Genomic DNA, 14,726 nt, shown 5'->3' with positions numbered 1-14,726 from the left:
TCCCAGAAGAGTGGAGGCTGTTATAGCAGCAATGTTCCATCATCTAGTGGAAAACCTTCCCAGAAGAGTGGAGGCTGTTATAGCAGCATTGTTCCAACATCTAGTGGAAAACCTTCCCAGAAGAGTGGAGGCTGTTATAGCAGCAAAGGGGGACCAACTCCATATTAACACCCATGATTTTTGGAATGAGATGTTCGACGAGCAGGTGTCCACATACTTTTGGTCATGTAGTTTGTAATTTTCAAATCCTTAACAGCGCTAATATTGTTTGTTTCCCCAATAGTTCCTGTATTTTCAACAACAACAAAAAAGTCAACTTTTATAAACAGGCATAACATAAAAAAATACCGGTTAAGCAGCTGCAATAGCTAGCAGGCTACATGTAAATAAATCATTTAAATGCCCCTTATAGTCTTGCAAGTGCATGGAACATTTCGTTTGATTTTACCAGGCAGTACCAATCGAGCAACGATCGGACTCAAAAACACAATTTCGCCTTGAGAAAGTTTTAGGACATGTTTTTATTGAAACGATTCCCTTCACTGTAATCCCCAAAATAATTGCAATAGAAATCCATTGACGACCCACGGTACCCAGATGATTTTCGGGGTTTAAATATCGAAAATAAGAGCGAGAATGAGCTGCGAAAAACTGTCAATTATTTTTTTTCTGCTATTGATTAGTCCGGCCTGGGTGAAATCCGACTTCTGCTTTTGACGGTTCGTCACATTTCACGTTGACATCGAGCGAATACACGCCACCGACCATAAACACACACACGGATCAAAATATTACCGACTGGTCGCAGTCCGGGAATACAGTAGAGACCGCAGCGTGTATTTAAAGGTAAGTGACTAAGAAAAACATGGTATAATGGGAACAAACGGCTGTTTTCTCAGCGCCGAACGAAGAGGTGAAATCCCACTTTTAGCTCGAATTAAATCTATTTTGTGTGGGTTTTTTTTTTCTTTGATATTTGAGATTCGACACTTTTCATTCAGTCAAGCTCGATCCCTTCTGGCGGTGACCGGGCTTCTCCGGTTGGAAAACGCTTTCTCTCGGTTGGGACTGACGGGAACTAACTACATTGATTAAATCCAGTACTAGCTTTAAATTGAACTAGCTGACATGAGCTACTCATGGTAAGTTTTATACGCTATTTTGTTTTTGTTTAACATACTGGTAACCAGGGACGTTTTTTAAAGGGAATTGAAGACCTGGTTGACTAGTTAGCTTGGTTTTCTCTCTGTGGGAGGAAGGGTTGGTTCGTTGGCTAATATGCTATTAGTTGGCTAACTATTCTAGCTAACTGGCTGAATAAGTTAACGACGTACTCACTCAAACTATCAAAACTAACCCGCACAAAAAAACTTTACACAACGTTAGACATGGCTAGGAATGATCTGTGTAGTTTGTTACTACTGGTAGTTTGTTGTAACCGAGTATCGGTGCTAAACCGTGTGTTGTTGTAAGTTAGCATGCTAGTTAGCCATGGCGTTACAGGATACGGTGCCCTGGGCGGTTTTCACGGAAGTATACTGTACCCAGTTAGCTAGTTGAATAAACTAACTTAGTCTATTCCTAGAAAACATTGAACCGCTGTAGTTTATCAATTAAAAAAAATATATTTTTAAAGTGAAAGTTGAGAGTTGGATAAATGTTTCTGTGAATAGGTGACGAGCTCAGTTTTATTTCTGTGTGATCCATGAGACAGAGTTGGGAGTTTCCTGAAAGCGTAAACAAGGCTATGTCACAAAATAGTTTGACATTTGAAAGCTACGTAGTTAGAAACAGCAGCTTTCAATGAGAAGCCTTTTAAACCCGGTTGTTGTTTTAGGCTGATTAGTTTGCGAACGTTACAGCTGATGACTGTTTGGAAAAAGTATGTTCCAAAGTTGTATGTATATATATATATTTTTTTTTTTTTAGAAAGAAAGAGATTTTCTGGTGAAGAAACCGGGGAATACAGAGAACGACAGAAAAGAAAACGAGGAAACCACCAAAAGGAAATGCCAATCGCAGCCACGGGTCAACTGACGACTCAGGAACCCTGTATTTTCTCCCGACTGCCCTCCACCCCGGAGCCTGTACCAAAAGGGGGTAATTTATGTGACGTTGCGGGGGCAGTAGCCGACTCGCAGGAGCGAACAGAATACGGGGGCGCCGAGGGGGGCAGGGGAGGACTAGTAGCCAGCTACAGTCAGACCAGCGGCGCTCGGGGATTTCTGCCGCTTCGTTCTTCCAACTCCAACGGTTCTCCTCCGCAATCCCCTCCCACGTCCTCCCCCCTCGCCTCATCTTTCTTCCATCACCACCCCTATCAAATGGCCATGGAGCCGCCCAGGACTCGATCGCGTTCTCGGTCTGGATTCTACCAGCAGTATGGTGCGACCGGCCCCGGGATTAATGCCAACGGGGGAAACGGACCTAACCACCATCATCACCACAGCCAGCAGCAACATCATCAACAGCAGCACAACTCTGGTTGCTCACCCCTTGGAGCTCACAGCCACCACACGGAGCAGCACAGCATACGAGCCCCGGGATCTAACGTCTCCCCCGGGGCTCAGAGGCAGTCGGGACCGCCTGGAGCACATCGCATCTCACCCGCAGGTAAGCATTCTCTCCCTTCCTTACTCAGCAGTGCTCTCATTTCTGGGTTCTTGTGTAGTGTCTTGTGTGTTGACTATCCTTGACCCGACCAGCTAGAGAATCTGCTCTGTTGTAGCCTCCTCGTGTCCCGGAGACAGAGGAAATGAGTGTTTCTGTGATGGCACACAACAGTGTGTCAGAGAATAGCCAGGCAGAGAAAGAGAGGGGCAGTGAGAGGAGACAGAGAACTCGATCTGGTTTAATGCACTAAGGATCAGCTTCTGAAAGGGAGAGCAGGGGGGGGGAGGGGCTAGGCAGGCAGGCAGGCAGCTATATTGTGTTGGCATGGTAATGTGTGTGTGTGACTGCACATTAGTTCTATTCTAATTAAGTAGACGCTGTTATGTGCTGCCACAGAGCTGCAGCGAGATGGTTTATTACATAGTAGTTACATGGAACAAGCAGTCTGTAACACACCACACACACACTACATTTAGCTTTGTGCATGATGCTGCCAAGATGCACTGAGATGAACTCTAGTCTGTCTGTCTCTCTCTCTCTCCGCCTGTTCCTCTCTAGCTCTGTGTCTGTCTCTCTCTCTCTCCGCCTGTTCCTCTCTAGCTCTGTGTCTGTCTCTCTCTCTCTCCGCCTGTTCCTCTCTAGCTCTGTGTCTGTCTCTCTCTCTCTCCGCCTGTTCCTCTCTAGCTCTGTGTCTGTCTCTCTCTCTCTCCGCCTGTTCCTCTCTAGCTCTGTGTCTGTCTCTCTCTCTCTCCGCCTGTTCCTCTCTAGCTCTGTGTCTGTCTCTCTCTCTCTCCGCCTGTTCCTCTCTAGCTCTGTGTCTGTCTCTCTCTCTCTCCGCCTGTTCCTCTCTAGCTCTGTGTCTGTCTCTCTCTCTCTCCGCCTGTTCCTCTCTAGCTCTGTGTCTGTCTCTCTCTCTCTCCGCCTGTTCCTCTCTAGCTCTGTGTCTGTCTCTCTCTCTCTCCGCCTGTTCCTCTCTAGCTCTGTGTCTGTCTCTCTCTCTCTCCGCCTGTTCCTCTCTAGCTCTGTGTCTGTCTCTCTCTCTCTCCGCCTGTTCATCTCTAGCTCTGTGTCTGTCTCTCTCTCTCTCCGCCTGTTCCTCTCTAGCTCTGTGTCTGTCTCTCTCTCTCTCCGCCTGTTCCTCTCTAGCTCTGTGTCTGTCTCTCTCTCTCTCCGCCTGTTCCTCTCTAGCTCTGTGTCTGTCTCTCTCTCTCTCCGCCTGTTCCTCTCTAGCTCTGTGTCTGTCTCTCTCTCTCTCCGCCTGTTCCTCTCTAGCTCTGTGTCTGTCTCTCTCTCTCTCCGCCTGTTCCTCTCTAGCTCTGTGTCTGTCTCTCTCTCTCTCCGCCTGTTCCTCTCTAGCTCTGTGTCTGTCTCTCTCTCTCTCCGCCTGTTCCTCTCTAGCTCTGTGTCTGTCTCTCTCTCTTTCCGCCTGTTCCTCTCTAGCTCTGTGTCTGTCTCTCTCTCTCTCTCTCTCTCTCTCTCTCTCTCTCTCTCTCTGCCTGTTCCTCTCTAGCTCTGTGTCTGTCTCTCTCTCTCTCTCTCTCTCTCTCTCTCTGCCTGTTCCTCTCTAGCTCTGTCTCTCTCTCTCTCTCTGCCTGTTCCTCTCTAGCTCTGTCTCTCTCTCTCTCTCCGCCTGTTCCTCTCTAGCTCTGTGTCTGTCTCTCTCTCTCTCCGCCTGTTCCTCTCTAGCTATGTGTCTGTCTCTCTCTCTCCGCCTGTTCCTCTCTAGCTATGTGTCTGTCTCTCTCTCTCCGCCTGTTCCTCTCTAGCTCTCTCTCTCTCTCCGCCTGTTCCTCTCTAGCTCTCTCTCTCTCTCCGCCTGTTCCTCTCTAGCTCTCTCTCTCTCTCCGCCTGTTCCTCTCTAGCTCTCTCTCTCTCTCCGCCTGTTCCTCTCTAGCTCTGTGTCTGTCTCTCTCTCCGCCTGTTCCTCTCTAGCTCTGTGTCTGTCTCCGCCTGTTCCTCTCTAGCTCTGTGTCTGTCTCTCTCTCTCTCCGCCTGTTCCTCTCTAGCTCTGTCTCTCTCTCTCTCTCCGCCTGTTCCTCTCTAGCTCTGTGTCTGTCTCTCTCTCTCTCCGCCTGTTCCTCTCTAGCTCTGTGTCTGTCTCTCTCTCTCTCCGCCTGTTCCTCTCTAGCTCTGTGTCTGTCTCTCTCTCTTTCCGCCTGTTCCTCTCTAGCTCTGTGTCTGTCTCTCTCTTTCCGCCTGTTCCTCTCTAGCTCTGTGTCTGTCTCTCTCTCTCTCTGCCTGTTCCTCTCTAGCTCTGTCTCTCTTTCTCTCTCTCCGCCTGTTCCTCTCTAGCTCTGTGTCTGTCTCTCTCTCTCTCTGCCTGTTCCTCTCTAGCTCTGTGTCTCTCTCTCCGCCTGTTCCTCTCTAGCTATGTGTCTGTCTCTCTCTCTCTCTCCGCCTGTTCCTCTCTAGCTATGTGTCTGTCTCTCTCTCTCCGCCTGTTCCTCTCTAGCTCTCTCTCTCTCTCCGCCTGTTCCTCTCTAGCTCTGTGTCTGTCTCTCTCTCCGCCTGTTCCTCTCTAGCTCTGTGTCTGTCTCTCTCTCTGCCTGTTCCTCTCTAGCTCTGTGTCTGTCTCTCTCTCCGCCTGTTCCTCTCTAGCTCTGTGTCTGTCTCCGCCTGTTCCTCTCTAGCTCTGTGTCTGTCTCTCTCTCTCTCTCTCTCCACCTGTTCCTCTCTAGCTCTCTCTCTCTCTCTGCCTGTTCCTCTCTAGCTCTGTCTGTCTCTCTCTCTCCGCCTGTTCCTCTCTAGCTATGTGTCTGTCTCTCTCTCTCCGCCTGTTCCTCTCTAGCTCTCTCTCTCTCTCTCCGCCTGTTCCTCTCTAGCTCTCTCTCTCTCTCCGCCTGTTCCTCTCTAGCTCTGTGTCTGTCTCTCTCTCCGCCTGTTCCTCTCTAGCTCTGTGTCTCTCTCTCTCCGCCTGTTCCTCTCTAGCTCTGTGTCTGTCTCTCTCTCCTTATTTTTATTTAATTTTCCTGTTCCTCTCTAGCTCTGTGTCTGTCTGTCTCTCTGTCTCTCTCCGCCTGTTCCTCTCTAGCTATGTGTCTGTCTCTCTCCGCCTGTTCCTCTCTAGCTCTCTCTCTCTCTCTCCGCCTGTTCCTCTCTAGCTCTCTCTCTCTCTCCGCCTGTTCCTCTCTAGCTCTGTCTGTCTCTCTCTCTCTCTCTCTCTCTCTCTCTCTCTCCGCCTGTTCCTCTCTAGCTCTGTGTCTGTCTGTCTCTCTCTCTCTCCGCCTGTTCCTCTCTCTAGCTCTGTGTCTGTCTCTCTGTCTCTCTTTCTCTCTCTCCGCCTGTTCCTCTCTAGCTCTGTGTCTGTCTCTCTCTCTCTCTGCCTGTTCCTCTCTAGCTCTGTGTCTCTCTCTCCGCCTGTTCCTCTCTAGCTATGTGTCTGTCTCTCTCTCTCTCTCCGCCTGTTCCTCTCTAGCTATGTGTCTGTCTCTCTCTCTCCGCCTGTTCCTCTCTAGCTCTCTCTCTCTCTCCGCCTGTTCCTCTCTAGCTCTGTGTCTGTCTCTCTCTCCGCCTGTTCCTCTCTAGCTCTGTGTCTGTCTCTCTCTCTGCCTGTTCCTCTCTAGCTCTGTGTCTGTCTCTCTCTCCGCCTGTTCCTCTCTAGCTCTGTGTCTGTCTCCGCCTGTTCCTCTCTAGCTCTGTGTCTCTCTCTCTCTCTCTCTCTCCACCTGTTCCTCTCTAGCTCTCTCTCTCTCTCTGCCTGTTCCTCTCTAGCTCTGTCTGTCTCTCTCTCTCCGCCTGTTCCTCTCTAGCTATGTGTCTGTCTCTCTCTCTCCGCCTGTTCCTCTCTAGCTCTCTCTCTCTCTCTCCGCCTGTTCCTCTCTAGCTCTCTCTCTCTCTCCGCCTGTTCCTCTCTAGCTCTGTGTCTGTCTCTCTCTCCGCCTGTTCCTCTCTAGCTCTGTGTCTCTCTCTCTCCGCCTGTTCCTCTCTAGCTCTGTGTCTGTCTCTCTCTCCGCCTGTTCCTCTCTAGCTCTGTGTCTGTCTGTCTCTCTGTCTCTCTCCGCCTGTTCCTCTCTAGCTATGTGTCTGTCTCTCTCCGCCTGTTCCTCTCTAGCTCTCTCTCTCTCTCTCCGCCTGTTCCTCTCTAGCTCTCTCTCTCTCTCCGCCTGTTCCTCTCTAGCTCTGTCTGTCTCTCTCTCTCTCTCTCTCTCTCTCTCTCTCTCCGCCTGTTCCTCTCTAGCTCTGTGTCTGTCTGTCTCTCTCTCTCTCCGCCTGTTCCTCTCTCTAGCTCTGTGTCTGTCTCTCTGTCTCTCTCTCTCTCTCCGCCTGTTCCTCTCTAGCTCTGTGTCTGTCTCTCTCTCTCTCTCCGCCTGTTCCTCTCTCTAGCTCTGTGTCTCTCTGTCTCTCTCCGCTTGTTCCTCTCTAGCTCTGTCTGTCTCTGTCTTGACGTGGGTTAAACAGGTCAGAATAGTCATTCCATTTTTTTTGTAGCAGCTGTTACAGATGAACAAGACGATACAAGGTTACAATACTGGACACAAGTACTGGCAGAATCCAGTGTACTAGTTTCTTACTGGACATAAGTAATGGCAGAATCCAGTGTACTAGTTTCTTACTGGACACAAGTAATGGCAGAATCCAGTGTACTCGTTTCTTACTGGACACAAGTAATGGCAGAATCCAGTGTACTCGTTTCTTACTGGACACAAGTAATGGCAGAATCCAGTGATGTCATTGTACTACATCAATGACATGTTGGTCTAGATGTTGTCTGTCTTCTAGTAAATAATCACGTTTGTCTGACTGTGTGTAGGCCGTCGGGTGACTGTGTGGGGGCCGTCGGGTGACTGTGTGGGGGCCGTCGGGTGACTGTGTGGGGGCCGTCGGGTGACTGTGTGTGGGCCGTCGGGTGACTGTGTGGGGGCCGTCGGGTGACTGTGTGGGGGCCGTCGGGTGACTGTGTGGGGGGGTGGTGACTGTGTGGGGGCCGTCGGGTGACTGTGTGTGGGCCGTCGGGTGACTGTGTGGGGGCCGTCGGGTGACTGTGTGGGGGCCGTCGGGTGACTGTGTGGGGGCCGTCGGGTGACTGTGTGGGGGCCGTCGGGTGACTGTGTGGGGGCCGTCGGGTGACTGTGGTCCTGTATGGCTCAGTTGGTAGAGCTGGCAATGCCAGGGTTGTGGGCTCCATTCCCCGCTCCACCCGTACGTAAAATGTTCTTTTAATTTGAACCTTTTTATTTAACTAGGCAAGTCGGTTAAGAACAAAGTTCTATTTTACAATGGCGGCCGAACCCGGATGACGCTGGGCCAATTGTGGGCAGCACTATGGGACTCCCAGTCACGGCCGGTTGTGATACAGCCCGGAATCGAACCAGGGTCTGTAGTGACACCTCTAGCAGGCAGATGCAGTGCCTCAGACCGCTGTGCTACCAGAGTTAAAAACAGTAAGATCCTGCTACAATAACAAAATACAGCATTCCGACATGGGTCATGTTCATTAGGCACCCAACGGAATAAAACAGACTTGAACGGAGAGGGAGTAACCTGACCTGGTCCAATAAGAATAGCTCGTTTCAGTTGCAAAATGTTTGTGCGGTATGCACTAATAAATGCAACCCTAGTAAAAAAAAACCCAGAATGCAACGTTGTGTTAAGTTCCAAACCGAGCTCAACTGAAATGGAGCTCAAAAACCACAGTCACTTATTTTTTTATTTAATTTTACCTTTATTTAACTAGGCAAGTCAGTTAAGAACAAATTCTTATTTTCAATGACGGCCTAGGAACAGTGGGTTAACTGCCTGTTCAGGGGCAGAACGACAGATTTGTACCTTGTCAGCTCAGGGATTCGAACTTGCAACCTTTTGGTTACTAATCCAATGCTCTAACCACTAGGCTACCCTGCCGCTCCTTATTAAGGAGAAGATGACGGCTATAGACCATATTGAATTCTTTCTTCTCTCGTCTAAATGCAGGTCGATATCCAGACGAGTTGTTGTGTTCCGTTGCAGGTGGTCAGGTGACAGAATCCACAGGTTATGGAACTACAGCCACTCCAGCACTACCACCACACAGTACCGTGGTGTTCTTCCTGGAGGTTACAGGCCTACTACTCGGTGAAGTCTAGTTGGTTTCTGTCACAATATACAATGATATTTAGTCAACAATTTTTCAACTACAGACCCTGGTTCAGCAGTCTAAGGCAGGGTAGCCTAGTGGTTAGAGCGTTGGACTAGTAACCGGAAGGTTGCAAATTCATATCCGTGAGCTGACGAGGTACAAATCTGTCGTTCTGCCCCTGAACAGGCAGTTAACCCACTGTTCCTAGGCCGTTATTGAAAATAAGAATTTGTTCTTAACTGACTAAATAAATTAAATAAATATAATAAATTAAAAAAATAAAAATCTCCCTGCTAGAGGTGTCACTACAGACCCTGGTTCGATTCCAGGCTGTATCACAACCGGCCGTCCCATACAATTGTCCCAGCGTCGGCTGCGGTAGGCTGTCATTGTAAATAAGGATTTGTTCTTAACTGACTTACCTCGTTAAATAAAGGTAAAACAATAAAAATAAAGTTTAAATTCTAGCCGGATTGGTAGGGGGGGCATTGTTTGACAGTTGCCATAGTAACTAGGCTATATGGAAGGGTGTATGTAAAATATAAATAACTTTCACACACTGGCCCGTGTACTGAACCAGAAAACAGTGTTTCACTGTATAGACTTTCTGCTCGATAGTGAACAGGACCTGTGGAGAGTCTCTCCCTCTAGACTGTACAGCGAACTCCCCAGCACACACTACCTCATATTCAGTGATGAAATGATGCTGTGTGTTTGAGTGTTTTACGTTGCAGCTGTATTCAGGTGTGTGTGTGTGTGTGTGTGTGTCTGCTGAGCAACAGCGAATGGTATGCTGGGACTGGAAATACCTGTCTGGGAGAGTGGATGTCAGTACGAGCTGCTCTGAGTTTAACACACACACACACACACACACACACACACAGTGTAGCGCTACCAGGGATTCACAATCAGCTTTGTGTGTGAAGTGGGGAGGACAACATACACAGACAGGCCTAGAGAGAGCGAGAGAGCACTCTGGACAAGAGGAGAAAGAACATGGGGGTGGAGGAGAGAGAGGGAGAGACATGATGATAGTTGGGATGGATGAGAGTGAGAGACATGATGATAGTAGGGATGGAGGAGAGTGAGAGACATGATGATAGTAGGGATGGAGGAGAGTGAGAGACATGATGATAGTAGGGATGGAGGAGAGTGAGAGACATGATGATAGTAGGGATGGAGGAGAGTGAGAGACATGATGATAGTAGGGATGGAGGAGAGTGAGAGACATGATGATAGTAGGGATAGGGGGGATGGAGGAGGAGAGAGGGAGAGACATGATGACATTAGGGTTAGGGGGGGTGGAGGAGAGGAGAGACATGATGACAGTAGGGATAGGGGGGATGGAGGAGGAGAGAGGGAGAGACATGATGACATTAGGGATAGGGGGGATGGAGTAGAGAGGTAGGCAGATGAGAGCAGTCTCTAATATCATGATGCCAGCAAGCTTCATCCTCACCACCAGTACTGTCAGTTTGGTGTTTCATCCCCCTTTGGTTTGGGGAGGTGCCAGCTGATCCTAGATCTGTGGTTATATTAGTATCTAATGGTTAAAGTAATGGTTGGGGGCTAGAAGCTGATCCTAGGTCTGTGGTTATATTAGTATCTAATGGTTAAAGTAATGGTTGGGGGCTAGAAGCTGATCCTAGATCTGTGGTTATATTAGTATCTAATGGTTGGGGGCTAGAAGCTGATCCTAGGTCTGGTTATATTAGTATCTAATGGTTAAAGTAATGGTTGGGGGCTAGAAGCTGATCCTAGATCTGGGGTTAAATTAGTATCTAATGGTTAAAGTAATGGTTTGGGGAGGTGCCAGCTGATCCTAGATCTGTGGTTAAATTAGTATCTAATGGTTAAAGTAATGGTTGGGGGCTAGAAGCTGATCCTAGGTCTGTGTTTAAACAGTAGCTCAATATCCGGGGCAGAATATATATATACACATACATACATACATACATACATACATACATACAGACACATGCACGCACGCACACACACACATACACACCTACACACACACATGCACATACACACACATATACGCACTGCCAAGTCACAAGTTCCTGTGTGTGTATGTAGCAGGATGTGCATTCTGTAGCGTGTGTGTTGTCATTGGAAGGCCTGTTTCCTCATTTCCCCATATCCTCTACACCCCCCTGTCAGAGAATAAGAAAAGCCCTTCACATTCAGCCGTGTTTACCAGCTGTCCTCCTCCACGTCCACTTGTGTTTTAATAAGGAGGAGGTTCCCGAGAACAGGCTTAGGACGGCTACAGCACCCACATCTACAGCATCTGTTTCTCAGGCTCACTAGATGAGTTCCAAATAGCACCCTATTCCCTACATGCTGCACTAGATGAGTTCCAAATAGCTCCCTATTCCCTACATGCTGCACTAGATTAGTTCCAAATAGCTCCCTATTCCCTACATGCTGCACTAGATTAGTTCCAAATAGCTCCCTATTCCCTACATGCTGCACTAGATTAGTTCCAAATAGCACCCTATTCCCTACATGCTGCACTAGTTGAGTACCAAATAGCACACTATTCCCTACATGCTGCACTAGTTGAGTACCAAATAGCACCCTAATCCCTACATGCTGCACTAGATTCCTCAATAGAACATCTATTATCTGTGTGTGTGAGGCTTGTCAGTCTTCCCACGCGGGTCACCTGCACTAGGGATGAGGGCTATTGATCCCTCCTCTCCTCTCCTCCTTGAAGGCCCTCTGTATGTTCCCCTCCTCCACTCCTCTCCTCCTTGAAGGCCATCTGTCTGTACCCCTCCTCCATTCCTTGTCCTTGAAGGCCCTCTGTCTGTACCCCTCCTCCATTCCTTGTCCTTGAAGGCCCTCTGTCTGTACCCCTCCTCCACTCCTCTCCTCCTTGAAGGTCATCTGTACCTCTACTCTCCTCTCTCTGCCCCTCCTTCATCATTTACATTTAAGTCATTTAGCAGACGCTCTTATCCAGAGCGACTTACAAATTGGTGAATTCACCTTCTGACATCAGTGGAACAGCCACTTTACAATAGTGCATCTAAATCATTTAAGGGGGGGTGAGAAGGATTACTTTATCCTATCCTAGGTATTCCTTGAAGAGGTGGGGTTTCAGGTGTCTCCGGAAGGTGGTGATTGACTCCGCTGTCCTGGCGTCGTGAGGGAGTTTGTTCCACCATTGGGGGGCCAGAGCCTCTCTCTGCCCCTCCTTCATCCTTACCTCTAGCCCTCTCCTCTCTCTGCCCCTCCTTCATCCTTACCTCTAGCCCTCTCCTCTCTCTGCCCCTCCTTCATCCTTACCTCTAGCCCTCTCCTCTCTCTGCCCCTCCTTCATCCTTACCTCTAGCCCTCTCCTCTCTCTGCCCCTCCTTCATCCTTACCTCTAGCCCTCTCCTCTCTCTGCCCCTCCTTCATCCTTACCTCTAGCCCTCTCCTCTCTCTGCCCCTCCTTCATCCTTACCTCTAGCCCTCTCCTCTCTCTGCCCCTCCTTCATCCTTACCTCTAGCCCTCTCCTCTCTCTGCCCCTCCTTCATCCTTACCTCTAGCCCTCTCCTCTCTCTGCCCCTCCTTCATCCTTACCTCTAGCCCTCTCCTCTCTCTGCCCCTCCTTCATCCTTACCTCTAGCCCTCTCCTCTCTCTGCCCCTCCTTCATCCTTACCTCTAGCCCTCTCCTCTCTCTGCCCCTCCTTCATCCTTACCTCTAGCCCTCTCCTCTCTCTGCCCCTCCTTCATCCTTACCTCTAGCCCTCTCCTCTCTCTGCCCCTCCTTCATCCTTACCTCTAGCCCTCTCCTCTCTCTGCCCCTCCTCCTGAGAGAGGGGTTAGTCTGTCTGATTCCTCTCCTCCTCTCCTCCTGAGAGAGGGGTCAGTCTGTCTGATTCCTCTCCTCCTGAGAGAGGAGTTAGTCTGTCTGATTCCTCTCCTCCTGAGAGAGGGGTCAGTCTGTCTGATTACTCCTCCTCTCCTCCTGAGAGAGGGGTCAGTCTGTCTGATTCCTCCTCCTCTCCTCCTGAGAGAGGGGTCAGTCTGTCTGATTCCTCCTCCTCTCCTCCTGAGAGAGGGGTTAGTCTGTCTGATTCCTCCTCCTCTCCTCCTGAGAGAGGGGTTAGTCTGTCTGATTCCTCCTCCTCTCCTCCTGAGAGAGGGGTCAGTCTGTCTGATTCCTCCTCCTCTCCTCCTGAGAGAGGGGTCAGTCTGTCTGATTCCTCCTCCTCTCCTCCTGAGAGAGGGGTCAGTCTGTCTGATTCCTCCTCCTCTCCTCCTGAGAGAGGGGTCAGTCTGTCTGACTCCTCCTCCTCTCCTCCTGAGAGAGGGGTTAGTCTGTCTGATTCCTCCTCCTCTCCTCCTGAGAGAGGGGTCAGTCTGTCTGACTCCTCCTCCTCTCCTCCTGAGAGAGGGGTCAGTCTGTCTGATTCCTCCTCCTCTCCTCCTGAGAGAGGGGTCAGTCTGTCTGATTCCTCCTCCTCCTCTCCTCCTGAGAGAGGGGTCAGTCTGTCTGATTCCTCCTCCTCCTCTCCTCCTGAGAGAGGGGTCAGTCTGTCTGATTACTCCTCCTCCTCTCCTCCTGAGAGAGGGGTTAGTCTGTCTGACTCCTCCTCCTCTCCTCCTGAGAGAGGGGTTAGTCTGTCTGATTCCTACTCCTCCTCTCCTCCTGAGAGAGGGGTTAGTCTGTCTGATTCCTCCTCCTCTCCTCCTGAGAGAGGGGTTAGTCTGTCTGATTCCTCCTCCTCTCCTCCTGAGAGAGGGGTTAGTCTGTCTGATTCCTCCTCCTCTCCTCCTGAGAGAGGGGTTAGTCTGTCTGACTCCTCCTCCTCTCCTCCTGAGAGAGGGGTTAGTCTGTCTGACTCCTCCTCCTCTCCTCCTGAGAGAGGGGTTAGTCTGTCTGATTCCTCCTCCTCTCCTCCTGAGAGAGGGGTCAGTCTGTCTGACTCCTCCTCCTCTCCTCCTGAGAGAGGGGTCAGTCTGTCTGATTCCTCCTCCTCTCCTGAGAGAGGGGTCAGTCTGTCTGATTCCTCCTCCTCTCCTCCTGAGAGAGGGGTCAGTCTGTCTGACTCCACCTCCTCTCCTCCTGAGAGAGGGGTTAGTCTGTCTGATTCCTCTCCTCTCCTCCTGAGAGAGGGGTTAGTCTGTCTGATTACTCTCCTCCTGAGAGAGGGGTCAGTCTGTCTGACTCCTCCTCCTCTCCTCCTGAGAGAGGGGTTAGTCTGTCTGATTCCTCCTCCTCCTCTCCTCCTGAGAGAGGGGTTAGTCTGTCTGACTCCTCCTCCTCTCCTCCTGAGAGAGGGGTCAGTCTGTCTGATTACTCCTCCTCTCCTCCTGAGAGAGGGGTCAGTCTGTCTGATTCCTCCTCCTCTCCTCCTGAGAGAGGGGTCAGTCTGTCTGACTCCTCCTCCTCTCCTCCTGAGAGAGGGGTCAGTCTGTCTGACTCCTCCTCCTCTCCTCCTGAGAGAGGGGTCAGTCTGTCTGATTCCTCCTCCTCTCCTCCTGAGAGAGGGGTTAGTCTGTCTGATTCCTCCTCCTCTCCTCCTGAGAGAGGGGTCAGTCTGTCTGATTACTCCTCCTCTCCTCCTGAGAGAGGGGTTAGTCTGTCTGATTCCTCCTCCTCTCCTCCTGAGAGAGGGGTCAGTCTGTCTGATTCCTCCTCCTCTCCTCCTGAGAGAGGGGTTAGTCTGTCTGATTCCTCCTCCTCTCCTCCTGAGAGAGGGGTTAGTCTGTCTGATTACTCCTCCTCTCCTCCTGAGAGAGGGGTTAGTCTGTCTGATTCCTCCTCCTCTCCTCCTGAGAGAGGGGTTAGTCTGTCTGACTCCTCCTCCTCTCCTCCTGAGAGAGGGGTCAGTCTGTCTGATTCCTCCTCCTCTCCTCCTGAGAGAGGGGTTAGTCTGTCTGATTCCTCCTCCTCTCGTCCTGAGAGAGGGGTCAGTCTGTCTGACTCCTCCTCCTCTCCTCCTGAGAGAGGGGTTAGTCTGTCTGATTCCTCCTCCTCTCCTCCTGAGAGAGGGGTTAGTCTGTCTGATTCCTCCTCCTCTCCTCCTGAGAGAGGGGTTAGTCTGTCTGAGTCC

At 50.3% G+C, this 14,726-nt stretch overlaps 1 protein-coding gene across 1 annotated transcript in view; it reads left to right on the top strand.

The window, feature by feature from the left end:
• The first annotated feature begins 708 nt into the window (after positions 1-708).
• The window catches only part of LOC135507198 (E3 ubiquitin-protein ligase RNF38-like), a 50,252-nt gene continuing 36,234 nt past the window's right edge, over positions 709-14,726 (top strand). The window contains 2 exon segments of the mRNA XM_064926790.1: positions 709-846; positions 1,930-2,613. Coding sequence (XP_064782862.1) covers positions 2,010-2,613 — 604 coding nt within the window. The 5' untranslated portion in view covers positions 709-846; positions 1,930-2,009.

The sequence above is a fragment of the Oncorhynchus masou genome, chromosome 20, assembly GCF_036934945.1.
Source record: "Oncorhynchus masou masou isolate Uvic2021 chromosome 20, UVic_Omas_1.1, whole genome shotgun sequence".
NCBI classification, from domain to species: domain Eukaryota; kingdom Metazoa; phylum Chordata; class Actinopteri; order Salmoniformes; family Salmonidae; genus Oncorhynchus; species Oncorhynchus masou.
Note: the sequence above shows the minus strand (reverse complement) of the source record. Positions and strands in the feature narration are given on the sequence as shown.